The following is a 13,412-nucleotide window of genomic DNA, read 5'->3' on the forward strand; positions in this document are numbered from 1 at the left end:
AGAGAGAGTATGAGAACTCACACCACCATTCGTGCGTCCGTATGTCCGTACAACCAACACACGAGATGGGTCGTCCGTACCAAGAAGAAGTTAAGCGAGTCCAGCCCATGAGAGTGAGTCTTATATGGCAGCAAAATATCTAGATCCTTTTTAAAGAGCCGTTGGTGATTTGCGAAAAAGTGGGTGAGCAAAGTCAAAGAGAAGTCACATGTTGGGTTTAAGGAGACATGTCGCTTTCACTATGTAAAATGTGTACAGCATCTTTTGTAGAATATTCTTTATGTAACTGTCCATATGTAGTTTGTACCTAGGATCGAAATTAAGTAGGAAGTAAGAATTCTTCTTCTACACTTTTCTCTTATCCGATCTACAGTCACTCACACTTCTCTACACTCAATCGCTACTTCCTACACTAGCTACACTCTCTTATCGTCTAAACTAACAGTCGAGAGGAAGAGCCTCCTTGAGAAACCAATTTCCTCTTCAATCCACCATAGGTTGTCCCTTTTGTTTGCCTTTCAGACTAGAGCTACAGAGGAGCAGCTTCTCTCGAGAGAAGGTGTACTATTTTTATCTATAAAACATCTTTAAGAGCTATTTAAGAGTATTTCTTTTTTTTTTATATGCATCATGACTGTTTATGTAAAAGATCTTAATTATATCCAATTAAGACTTTCACTCCGTTAATAGCATCGAGTGGTTGTGTAAAACATCAAGTATTATTTGGACTATAAAATTGCTTTGAATTTGGTGGCTTATGTCTCTTAAAAGTTAGCAATTTTGAATTTGTTCTTCTCGATGCCTACTAAAAAAACGTACTCAAAAATGGGGATTTATGAAGAGTTAACATCGATATATTGTTTTCTACATGTGGTCTATTTTCATTGTAGTGAACTAGATATATCTTTTTTTTCTTTTATGGTTAAAACAAATTTTATGATTTAAATGGACATAATTTTTCTTTTTAAGCATAAATCATAAATTTACACAGAGATTTTAACTAACGTTTCACCAAGAAACAAAAAAGAGTAGATCGAAGGCATTTGGGTTAAGTAGACATGATACTTGACTGGAACTAGAATAGAATCAGAGTTTTTTTTTTTTTTTGGTCACCAAATAGCTTTCATTAGATAGAATTAGAGTTTGAATCAGCCGCGGTGTAGATGCTGATCACGCCGGATTAGAGACGAGTTTCTTGGGTATTTTTTCTCGATTCTCCTCTCAAATCGATCTCAAAGCGATCATCAGATTTTTGTCTTTTCTTCCGCCATCGGTGATAAGGAGAGAGAGAGATGACCTTAAGATCTAAAAGGAAGATGTCGAATAAAACGTAGATCGAAATAGAGGATAATTTTTTTTTAAATGATGTTAATATTTTGAATCGGTTTCCAAGTGATGCATATACTAAAAGTTAACTTAACGTCATTTCTCAGAATCGATCTTAACTAAATATTTAACGTCATTTATAATTTTTTTATACTAACTAAATATTTGACATCATTTACTAAGTGATGCTAAGATTAATACAAATGATACTAACCAAAAACAAATGATACTAAAATTTAATAATCACATCATTTAATAAAACAATGCTAAATATATCTAACTGTCATAATTATTGTGTAACAATTTGTATTATTTGTTACACTAATAAATTGTAACAAACTTAAAAGAATTTAAAGTTAAAATTATTTCTACATTATAATTTGTGAAAATAATTAGTAACTAATTACTACAAATTTTGTTAGGATATATTTTTTGTGAGTATATTTGTTACAAAAATATTGTTACATTTTAGTAACAATCTACCACAAAATATATTTGTAACTAAATTTTCACTATATCCTACAAAAAAAACTACAAATTTGCTACAAGATAGTTTATTTTAATTTTTGTCACTAATTAGTAAGTAACCGTCACAAATATTTGCTACAGATTATATGCGTAACAAATTTTGAAGCTATATCATCCCAATTTTGTAGTGCGTTGCAAGGTACTGCCCCTTTCGTTGTATATACTTGTTTTACTAAAAGAAGATTTAATCTTTCATTTCCTAGGATTTTCTTACACCAAAACTATGTGAATAAATGAGGGGCAAAATGAAAAAGAATATTTAATAATTCATTTTTTTAATTTTGTATTTTACCTTTGATTCTTGCATTGTATATATTTTGTTTTGATAGAAAAATCCAAGAATATTGGATTTTTTTTCTTTCTGAAGAAAACTAAAAAAAACCTGTTGGATGCTACGTTTTCAACTTTTCATCATCATTTGTAATCGACTATAGTTTCATATTTCTTTCGTTAATCTTGAACTTTCGGAAAAAAATAAGTGTTTACACTTTCAAGTCAATAATCATCATAGGGAACATTCTCCAAATTCAAGATATTCATGCTTTGATATCTCCATTATAAATTTCATTCTTGTCGGTCCTTGCTAGATACGATGCCATATTTTTATTTTTTGAACTTGAATCAAACTTAAATATATATCCCACTTACGGGTTTGGAATGCCTTATGGTTTAAAAAAATGTATACATTTGGATTTTATACGTGTTTGTACTACCTTTTACTGGCTAATTTCATCTTTAAAATGGTCTCCCCCATTACTTAAGCTTTTGGTTCTGAACCATCTTTGTTATGCTTTCACGTGCAATTTTTTTTTGAAAAAAGGTAGCGATAAGGTCTCTCTTTCATCAGAGGTTACGAGCCTATACGAGGTAGCGAAATGTAGCGAAAAGGTCTCTCTTTGCAAATTTCATCTTTAGTCTAGAGAATCAAAACCAAGAATTACGAGGGGAATTTAAAGGAACAAAAATGTTGTTTAAATTAAAGGAGATAAAACGAATATACAAGAGTAATAAAAGTGCTAAGAACAATGAAATTATATTAATAGAGGAAATGATAGGAAATAACCTTTTCACTTTTCACTTTTAAAAAAACAAGTCTTCAACTTTTTAGTTGGCTGATAATTACTTAAATTTACATCGACCATACAAAACTGGATTCCCCATAGCCAACATTGAATATTCCAAAAAAGAAACTAAGCCCCGGTGAAGCTTGGGGGCTTGTAGGCAATGAAACTAATGCATTGGACTTGACGGGTGTTGTCGAATCCGATGATCCTAATGAAGGCGTTAGGGTACTCCTTCTTGCACTCTTCCACTTCCTTCAACACTTGAGCGGAGTCAGTGCATCCGAACAATGGAAGCTTCCACATTGTCCAGTACCGTCCATCGTAGTATCCGGGTGTGCTTCCGTGCTCACGGTACACAAATCCGTGCTACATACACATGAGAAAACCATTTAATACAATTGACATTGGAAGATTCACATGGTGAATCAATTTTGGTTTAGAAAATCCGGTTATTGACTTTGGTGTCTTGCAATGTAAGTAAAATTACCTCCAACTCGAATTCAACACATGGAATCCACTTGTTGCGGAGAAGGTAGTCAACTTCCTTACCCAATTCGACATCCGTAAGGTCAGGAAGGTAAGATAGAGTCTCAAACTTCTTCTTTCCAATTGGTGGCCACACCTATATAATTCCCAATTCCAATTATTTTTAATTTTGTTCAATTACACGTGACAAATTAACGAGTCTTATTATCAATGACATTTACCTTCATGCAGCTAACTCTTCCGCCGTTGCTTGCGATGGAAGTAATGTTGTTGTTGGCCTTGCGGGTGACGGGGAAAGCAGCGGATGACTTCAAGCCGGTGAATGGAGCGACCATGGTGGCTTGAGCTGGGGTGGTAACCACAGCAGCGGAGGAGAGCATAGAGGAAGCCATTACTACTTCTTCTTCTTCTTCTCTTTCTCTTTTATCTTACTTAATGGTATTTCTATTGGTTTCCTCACCTATATATAGTGAGAGCAACAAGAGGCAAAAAACCCTAAAGATAAAACGCTTCATGATAACGTGGTTCACTGCCACATGATTAAGGAGAGGTACAACCTTATCTTATCTTTCTTTGGCAATTCATGTGAGGAAACGAGTGAATGTGTATGGTTTAGTACTAGTCTCCACTTGATTGGTAGCTTTTGGCTCCTTAGTATATAAACATTAGTTTTAAAAGTTAGTAATTCATATAATCGTGACATGTGTCGAGTATATAAATAATATTTTGACATATGTGAAAAGAAAATTTATTTAATAATTATAGGAAAATTAAAAAATCTGAAAAATAAAAGGATTACAATTAATATTTTTGAAAAGTATATAAAACTAAAAGTAATATATTATATCACTAATTCTAGTAGGGAAGTTATATATTAATTACAAATTTCAATAAGAAAATATGTGCAATTAATAAGGAAAATATTTGCAATTTAATTAAAATTATTATTTATTATAATCATATAGTAAAATGAAATTTATACAGAAAATGATTAAATTACAAAAAGGTTTAATGTGTTAAAATTAGTGATTAACATAATATAAGAAAAATAAGATAATCAAAATAAGAAATTAATGTAATTTTCTTAAGTTTTTCAATCGGTGAATGATTTGATAGCGTATTTAATTTTATGTTATTATATAAACCTTGGTTTTCAAACTTAGTAAGTCATGTGATCACGACACGTGTCAATTTTAACAGTTAAAGATTTTGTCATGTGTTATACAAAAAATTTATTTTAACATATTTGTAAATTATAAGAAATTAAAATTAAAACAATTTAATAATTATAAAAGACAGTTCATATATGTATATAAAAAAAGAATACTAATTCTAATTTTAAATTACTAATTCTATAAGAAAAAATAAAGAAAATTATACAATTAATTACTCTAATACCATAATCAAATAAATTATACTGTCAATTATTAATCCTAAAATAAAAAAGATTGTAGATAATCACCTTTACATAAACAAATAATTTTTCTCATAATAACGTCTTTGAATTTTTGATTAATTAATGATAATGTTAGTATAGTTTTATTTAAAATTAGCTGGACAAGTAGTAAAACGATTACCTATGAGATTACAAAATATGAAAAAATATATTTAAGATATTGTTACTTTTTCAAATATGAGATCAAAGTAGTTTTCTTTTTTTTTTCTTTGAGAGTTATATTTTATTAATTTTTAGTTTTTAAAAAAATATTAAGTAAGATATAAATTTGATACAATGCACATTTTTTTGATATGAAAATACTAATTGTTACTTATTAGGATTGAGTGCATAGAATTAAAATCTTATTTTATTATCATGTAATATACAAAGAAATTGTATTACAAGATAGAGTGTGTGAACTCTAAATCGGGGTTTTAAAAAAAATCAAATGAAATAAAATTAATATTTTGAATACAACTTAAAATTTCACATAATTTTCTTATATTTGCGTTAATATGCGGGCCTAATCTAGTAAATTATAAGCATGACCATAACTTTTTTGTTTTTGGACCTTTTATTTATCTTGTTTGTACTTTAAAATTTTAGTTTACCGAAATTAAGTTAATAAGTTCATAATCAACAGTTATTATCGACAAAATTATCTAAGCAAATCATTTTAGAACAAATTACTCAGATGTTATAGAAAAGTAGGAATATTGTTGGTATATTATACATTTTCTAAAAATTACTCATATATTTAGTGTTTTGGGTGTAATTACAAGTAACTTCCTGGCTTACTTTTTCATTTTTAATTCCAAATATATTTAAAATAATACACACAGCAAATGATTCCAAGTCATTACTGGCAGTGAATGTCTAATTTATATTACTTCACGGTTGAGTTATAATACTTAAGGGATAACGAAAGGTTTAGTAGATTTATATGACGGCTGAGTTATAATGTTTGGTGGCTGACTTATAACAAGAAATAAAGTGAAAGTGAATGTCTGATTTGTATTACTTCATAGCTGAGTTATAATACTTAGGGAAATCGAAAGGTCTCGTAGATTCATATGATGGTTGAGTTATAATGCTTTGTGGCTGACATATAACAAGAAATAAAAGTAAACAGCTAAATTTTATTACTTGACGGCAGAGATATAATACTTAAGGGAAAACGAAAGGTCTCTTAGATTCATATGACAGCTGAGTTATAATGTTTGGTGGCTGACTTATAACAAGAAATAAACTTAAAGTAATTCGCTGATTTATATTATTTCATGGCTGAGTTATAATACTTAAGGAAAAACAAAAGGTCCCGTAGATTTATATGACGGCTGAGTTATAATGCTTTGTGGCTGACTTATTAGCCATTTCATCATTCCTCTTGATCCGTCCTTACCACTAATTTTGGTAGAATGTTTTGCCGAAGACTCCACAAAGAGACGTAGCTGATTCCCAAAAAACATTGCAACTCTCGATCATTGGAGACATAAATTGATGGAGTATCATGCGACATATGTTTCAGTGCCTTGTTCGAGAACATGTAACTCAAATTTAGCTGATGGCTTAACGCGTTCAATCCAATTCATCGTTACCCAATTACCGGGAACAACAATTACCGGAACTGGATCCATGAAAGAAAATGAAGAAGATTGAGGAAAATTAAGAATTGAAGAACAAGGCGAAGAACAATATAAAACACATGTAAATCCTTCACTTTTGAACGAGATGAAGAACAAGAGTCAAAAACAAGACGTTTCGTATTTCCTTAGAAGATGATGATATGGAATGATGACATGGATGATTCGCCGAACTAGCAAGTCAGCCACCAAACAAACATGTAAATCAGCCTAATTAAATCAGTCATCCAACAAAATTATAAGTCAGCCGTAACATTAATACTATTATAGTAATTAAAAACTAAAAAACGGCTGTCAAACTCAGTCGCTTAATGTCTTAACTGAACTGAAAATCTGCAAATCAGCCGCATCGTTTAATAAATCGGCCGTAAATAAATAATATTCTAGCAATTAATCTTTGCTACTAACTCAGCCGTAATATTCTAGCAATTAATCTTTGTTAATAACTCAGCCGTCATTCCTTCACCTCTATATTTTTGTTTTAATTTCAACTTACAATCAATACAATAAAAGAAGAATGTGTTGCTCTCATGGTATGACACATCAGCCTCAACATTAAAGCTAGTGTTGACAAATCAGTTAAAATCAATAGTCTATCAAAATATAAGAACTAAACAGCTCACACAAAAAAATTGACAAGCTGGAACATAAACAAAAATTGTCGCCCGATGAAATACCTAAACATCTCGATTCCAACTTTTTCTTTCTAACACCGCCATTTGAAAGCATAAAATTCATAGCAAGCTAGAGCATAATTCTTCTTCTGTGAGATGAGAATCGATTTCATAATAACTCAATTTCATCTTCTGCTTTCTTATTCGATTTCTAATTTGATTTAAAGCATAATATGCTTTCTTCTCCAATGAGAATTGATTCACATCGTCGTATGCTTGATTTATTCAGGTATGAGCATGATTTACTTTGAGTTGCGAGGTAACAAATTTTGTCAGAAGAAATGGAAGTCAAACTTTTGGACCACACTTAAAGATCTTCAATCTAACCAGCAAAGCTTCTTTTGACTCATATGTTTTCCCAACAGCTATATCAATATCATTGATCTCTAAATTCCTCAAACATACTCCAAAAACTACAATCACTTTTTGGAAACAAAAAACATTGCTTTCTTCAATTGTTTCCACAGTTACCTCTCCTTCGGCATCCTTATTTTTGTCTACTCCATACATAGTAGGCAAACCATCTGGGTCATTGCAACAATTAAACCTAATTTGATTGTCTTCATCGTCATCTTCCCCTTTGTCCTCTTCTTCTAACACTCTTGTTTCCCCATCCGCCTTCACTTTATAGTAATCGTCTATAGTAGAGATCTCCACTTTATGGTAATCATCAGTAGTAGAGATCTCCACTTTCTCCCTTGAATCATCGATTTCAACGCATAGTCGACAAACTCCTTCTGATTAACATTGTCAGATGAGTCCTTCAAACTGTCGACCATGACAAACAAACACCAGTGGGGTGTCCTCTGGTAATGAAAACAATGCACTCTTCGATGACAATTTGTATGATAACTTAACCTCACAAACTCTTACACCATATCAAGAAACTCCTCATAAAAAAATCATCTAGTAAGGCCTAACACCCTACAACATCTTTTATCATCAACTCTAAACAACCAACGGTTTTTAGAAAACAACCACTTCTCGCATAAGAAAGGGATCTCCACCATTTTTCAGAAAATTTAGGAATGTTTTTGATACTGGTTTTGACTAAGGAAGGAAGAAGAAGTGTAACGCCCCATCGCCACCTCTTAGTGGGCCTCATGTCCACTCCCAGTCCATGGGCCCACCTTCCTTAAGGGGCCTCATATCCTCTCACTAAGCCTATGAGCTCATCCATATCCGAGGGTCGGTTTGCCGTCCGGGAGATTTTAAAGATTTGTTACCATCTCTACAAATCACCACATGATCTTTCCCTTTTTTTTGTCCCCACTAGCACATTTCCGACAGTCACTTCCCGGAAGAACACCCATCCTGAGACTACTCCAGCTCAAGCACCCTTAACTCTGGAGTTCTCTCAGGACCTTGGACCGAAAAGATAAGTGCACTTTGGTGAGATAGGTCACCAAATCAATTCTTTTAAAACTTTTCGCAAGTCTCTGAAACCGGGGTGTCACAATTCACACCCACTAACAGATCGCAACGTCCTCGTTGCGCACCAAGACTGTCACGGTGTGAGCCTACTCGACTCCACAGTCGGCTAGGTTCGGCTTGTAACGCCTCGACCGCCACCTCTTAGTGGATCCCATGTCCAATCCCAGTCTATGAGCCCACTTTCCTTAATGAGTCTCATGTCCTCTCACTAGACCCGTGAGCCAATCCATATCCGACAGTCGGTTTGCTACGTCCGAGAGATTTTAAAGACTTGTTACTGTCCCTAAAAATCACCACATGATATTTCCCTATGTTTTGTCCTCACTCGCACAGCTCCGACAGTCACTTTCCGCAAGGTCACCCATACTGGGACTACTCCAGCTCAAGGACCCTTAACTTTGGAGTTCTCTCAAGACCCTGGACCGAAAAGATAAGTGTACTTTGGTGACATAGATGGTCAAATCAATTCTTTTAAACCTCTCCTCAAGTCTCTGAAACCGGGATTTCACAAGAAAACCCTTCGAGTTATTAGTATGCCCAATAACTCTTTTATATATACTTATTCTACTAGCACTATAATTAAATATATCGTCTATCTCTATCTTGCCCATAACTCTAATAATTTTTTTTTTAATTACCGACCACCACTACAAATTAGTCTGCGGTAGTTACTAACTTTACCCCATAACTATGTGGATTTTAATAAGTCTACCATAACTACATATAACTCTTCCACTTAACTCTACTAATTTCTTAACTCTCTCATAGAACTATGACACTACCGCCACGCTACATCAATTTACTGCATTATTCTCAGAATAATCATAAATAAATAAACTAACTCTACCATTCTTATCTAACTCTACATATGGATTGGTGGGACATTTTTCCTCCAAAAAGAATTTTGTACCAACACTCTTTCTCTTAGGTGACTTTTAATTACGATGGTATGTTTCATAATTCTTTTTCCTACTACACGATTCCAAGGGCGAAATAGCCATTAAAAACCAAACCTCCTTACCCTCCAAATTAGTAGTAAACCACAATTTATGTCCTAGTATAGTAAATTTCCCAACGATAAATGATTTTCTTGTATTACTAATATACTCAGTCTTTGTTTCTTGTATTAGCTGCACACATTTAATTACAGTTTACTACCATGAGAAATAAAAGTATAAAAATATTAAGTGAGGAATTGAGAAGAATAATAATGGATGTTAATTAATGGTACGGAGAGAAAGATCGAGCAATGGCCTATTTCGCAACCATTGTGCTTGTCTTAGCATTCTCACTTTATTTTGTATCTTATACCTTCGGAAATTACTTTTGCTCTTCTCCTTCTCCAGCAATCAAACACAATCGCCTGTGTTTTGAAATTACCAATAATGCTTTTTAAATTTTAACCATTTGTAGAAAATTATGAACAAAATCGATGTGTGTTTAAATAAAATTGAGAGATAAATGAATATATATTCACAAATTTCCTGATGCTATTAACGGAAATGAAAGTCATAACTGGATATTAAGATCTTTTACATAAACGGTCAAAGTCATATCACAAATGTAAAAGTCGAACGCTGAGATAAATCTATTAGAGGCATTAATCCTTTAAATAGATGCGAAACCAAAAAATCGATAAGGGCGAAAAGAAAACAGCAAAGGCAATCAACAGATTCATTTTAGTCAAAACAACCATGTTTAAAAATAGAAAAGGCCAAGAATTAATGATCAACCATGTAACACTCTTGTATAAAAAGATATTGTGTCCCTCTAAATTATCTACAGATTACTTTTAACTTTATAAGAAAATTATAGAAGGAAGGCTAATTCAAACAGATAAACAATGAATCGTCTCTCGTGTTTTCTGTTTGTTATTGGATTGTGCGTAGGATGTAGTGACGCCAAATTTAAATGGAATGAGAAAAACTCTGTATTCTTCAAGAATTCCCTTGGTCGAAACAATGTCTTGAAGATTCATTGCATATCACATGATGACAATCTAGGCTTCCATTTTTTGCGTACGGGAGAAACCTACGATTTTAGTTTCCATGATAGTGTTACGGGAACAGAATTTTTTTGTGACTTATGGCAAGGACCTAATTTCAAGTTTCATGCATCATTTATGGCATATGAAGGTGGTGGTATCATAGTTCATTATGGTAAAAAAAACTTTTGGGATGCTAGAGAAGATGGAATCTATTTCACACATGGCAAACAAATGCCTAAGTTAGAGTACAAGTGGAAATAAGGACCACTTAATGGAATTTACCTCATCTTTGTTTGTGCCAAAACTTATTATTCTTATGCATTATTGTGGAAGGGAAACAAATATATTATCAAAGGCACATTTATAAAAAAGATAAAATCTGTAAATACATGAATACGTGAATACGTGAATTATTTTCAATACGAAAACTTTTAAAACTTTTGTCCTCATCCAAACTAATATTCGTCTATACAAAAATTGTGACACCCCGGTTTCAGAGACTTGAGGAGAGGTTTAAAAGAATTTATTTGGTCACCTATATCACTAAAGTGCACTTATCTTTTCGATTAAGGGTTCTGTGAGAACTCCAGAGTTAAGCGTGCTTGAGCTGGAGTAGTCTCAAGATGGGTGACCTTCTAGGAAGTGATTGTCAGCGAGTGAGGACAAAACACAGGGAAAGATCATGTGGTGATTTGTAGGAATGGTAACAAGTCTTTAAAGCCTCCCGGATGTACCAAACTGGCTGTCGTATATAGATGGACTCACAGGCCTAGTGAGAGGACATGAGGCCCAATAAAGAAGATGGGACCAATGGACTGGGATTGGACATGGGGTCCACTAAGAAGTGGCGGTCGGGACGTTACAAGTGGTATCAGAGCCGAATCCAGACGCGTGTGGAGTCGAGTGGGCTCACACCGTTGAGGGTGATGGTCTTGGTGCGCAACGTGGACGTTGCAATCTGGTAGTGGGGGTGAATTGTGACATCCCGGTTTCAGAGACTTGCAAAGAAGTTTAAAAGAATTTATTTGGGCACCTATATCACCAAAGTGCACTTATATTTTCGGTCAAGGATCCTGAGAGAACTCCAAAGTTAAGTGTGCGTGTGAGGACAAAACACATGGAAAGATCATGTGGTGATTTGTAGGGATGGTAACAAGTCTTTAAAACCTCCCGACGAGCAAACTGGCTGTCAGATATAAATGCACTCACGGACCTAGTGAAAAGACGTAAAGTCCATTAACTAAGGTGGGTCTATGGACTGAAATTGGACGTAGGGCCACTGTAAAGTGGCAGTTGGGACATTACAAAGATTAACGAATAATGTAAGACATTGGTGGAGACAAATGTGTCAAAGTCATCTACGAGACTATGACTAAATGGGTCGCTCAAAACTTATATGGTCTATATAAATTATAATGGGTTCGATGACTACAATCAGATTTCCTCAAATTAGCTAATAGGTAAACTAAGGCCTTGAATGGTTACTAGTTTTTAAGTAGATTTTGGTTTTTGATTGTTTAAAAAATTATTTTTTACCATTCAAGATTTTTAAAAATTAGATTCCCTAAAAGTTAGGGAAACTAGTTTTTAAGTAGGTTTTCCAAATTTCAAAGAGAAACTAAATATTATAAATTTGAGGTTTTTGTGGAAAACTTTTATATTCAATGTACTGTTTGATTTTTGATTTTTTTGGTTTATTACTTTTTAAAATATATTGCAAAAACCAAAAACCAAATTTTTAAAAATCAAAATCTAAAAGCTAAAACCCAATGAAAAACCTGTTGCAATTCAATGCCTAAATGAACGCAGTTATAATTGTCAACTTAGAATGGATTTATTTATGGGTCACAAGAAACTAACTATGCTTGAACAAATACTAAGGCTTTGTCAAAAATACTTAATTGGGTCACTAATCGAATTCAAAAGTTAAGATTTCGTCAAAGCCCATTACATATAACATAACAACATTATAAAAAGAAAATGTGTTGTAATATATTTAGCCCATTACTGAAGAAGAAAAATGTGTTTTTTTTTCTAAGTTTTTAAGATTCAGTTTCTCATTAAATTATACTGGGGATCGACCCATATGTACGTTGTTAATTTCAAAAACTATTTTTTTTTGACAACAAGAAAATCAGTTCAAAAGAGCCAATTAGAGGGTAAAGAGTCTACAAACAAAACATGCTGCAGAGACAGTCGCGCTTGGCATACCAAAGAATCCGCACTTACATTCGCATTTTGAGAAACGAGTGATAGGGAAAAGGAAGAAAACTCCGCTTGATCTATCTTGATGTCGTCGAGGTAGGGTGTAAAAGCCGGCCAGTCGTGAGGAGAAAACACTATCTTCACCAAGTCAGAACAGTCCGTATAGAAAGCCACGTCCTGGTAGTCGTGCCCGATCATGCACCGCATGGCCCAAATGAGAGCTTCTACTTCAGCATGTAGGGGGGACAAACTTCGTCGGAAATTGGTTGCTCCCATAATTAACACCGAGTCTTGAGAGGAAGAACAAACCCAACCTGCACCTGCAAAAGCATCATTCGCTTTCCAAGACCCATCAACGAAACACCGATAACCTGTAAAGAGGGTAGGAAGGGAGCTTGTAGACCCCCTTTGTCTAGGAGTAGGGACAAGATCCACCTGGACCTACAACCAGGCATTCACCTCTCCCTCCGCCAACCTAACTACGTCCAGCGGGTTATCCATCACATCCTCAAAAAACGCGAGCATTTCGCGCTTTCCAAATATACCACATGAGCCACATGAAAGCTGTTATTTGAGAACCCGGGTTAGTAGAGCCTAAAAAATGATCCACATTTGCGTACACCGACT

At 33.8% G+C, this 13,412-nt stretch overlaps 3 protein-coding genes across 3 annotated transcripts in view; 1 reads left to right on the forward strand and 2 right to left on the reverse strand.

Annotated features, from left to right (window-relative positions):
• LOC104719509 (ribulose bisphosphate carboxylase small subunit, chloroplastic 2-like) overlaps positions 1-1,069 on the reverse strand; it is a 39,663-nt gene extending 38,594 nt beyond the window's left edge. The window contains exon 1 of the mRNA XM_087469288.1: positions 869-1,069. The gene's annotated coding sequence lies outside the window, so the exon portion shown is untranslated. The remainder of the gene's footprint in view (positions 1-868) is intronic.
• Positions 1,070-2,868: 1,799 nt separating this feature from the next.
• LOC104719510 (ribulose bisphosphate carboxylase small subunit, chloroplastic 2) lies at positions 2,869-3,835 on the reverse strand. Its single transcript, XM_010437443.2, has 3 exons — positions 3,626-3,835; positions 3,406-3,540; positions 2,869-3,284 (listed from the first exon to the last, which is right to left on the reverse strand). Exons 1-3 carry the CDS (start codon positions 3,794-3,796, stop codon positions 3,045-3,047), a joined length of 546 nt encoding a protein of 181 aa, XP_010435745.2. The 5' UTR covers positions 3,797-3,835; the 3' UTR covers positions 2,869-3,044.
• Positions 3,836-10,411: 6,576 nt separating this feature from the next.
• On the forward strand, positions 10,412-11,019 carry LOC147937235 (S-protein homolog 9-like). The gene has a single exon (XM_087470561.1). The coding sequence runs from the start codon at positions 10,437-10,439 to the stop codon at positions 10,839-10,841; it is 405 nt and encodes a 134-aa protein (XP_087326687.1). The 5' UTR covers positions 10,412-10,436; the 3' UTR covers positions 10,842-11,019.
• The last annotated feature ends 2,393 nt before the right edge of the window (positions 11,020-13,412 follow it).

The sequence above is a fragment of the Camelina sativa genome, chromosome 10, assembly GCF_030686135.1.
Source record: "Camelina sativa cultivar CO46 ecotype springtype chromosome 10, ASM3068613v1".
In the NCBI taxonomy this organism is placed as follows: Eukaryota; Viridiplantae; Streptophyta; class Magnoliopsida; order Brassicales; family Brassicaceae; genus Camelina; species Camelina sativa.

Coding starts and splice junctions, on each gene's coding strand:
- LOC104719510 (XM_010437443.2), bottom strand. CDS start 3,796: ATGGCTTCCTCTATGCTCTCCTCCGCTGCTGTGGTTACCACCCCAGCT. Junction 3,541..3,625: donor GAAGAGTTAGCTGCATGAAG/GTAAATGTCATT, acceptor GGAATTATATAG/GTGTGGCCACCAATTGGAAA. Junction 3,285..3,405: donor GTGTTGAATTCGAGTTGGAG/GTAATTTTACTT, acceptor ATGTGTATGTAG/CACGGATTTGTGTACCGTGA.
- LOC147937235 (XM_087470561.1), top strand. CDS start 10,437: ATGAATCGTCTCTCGTGTTTTCTGTTTGTTATTGGATTGTGCGTAGGA.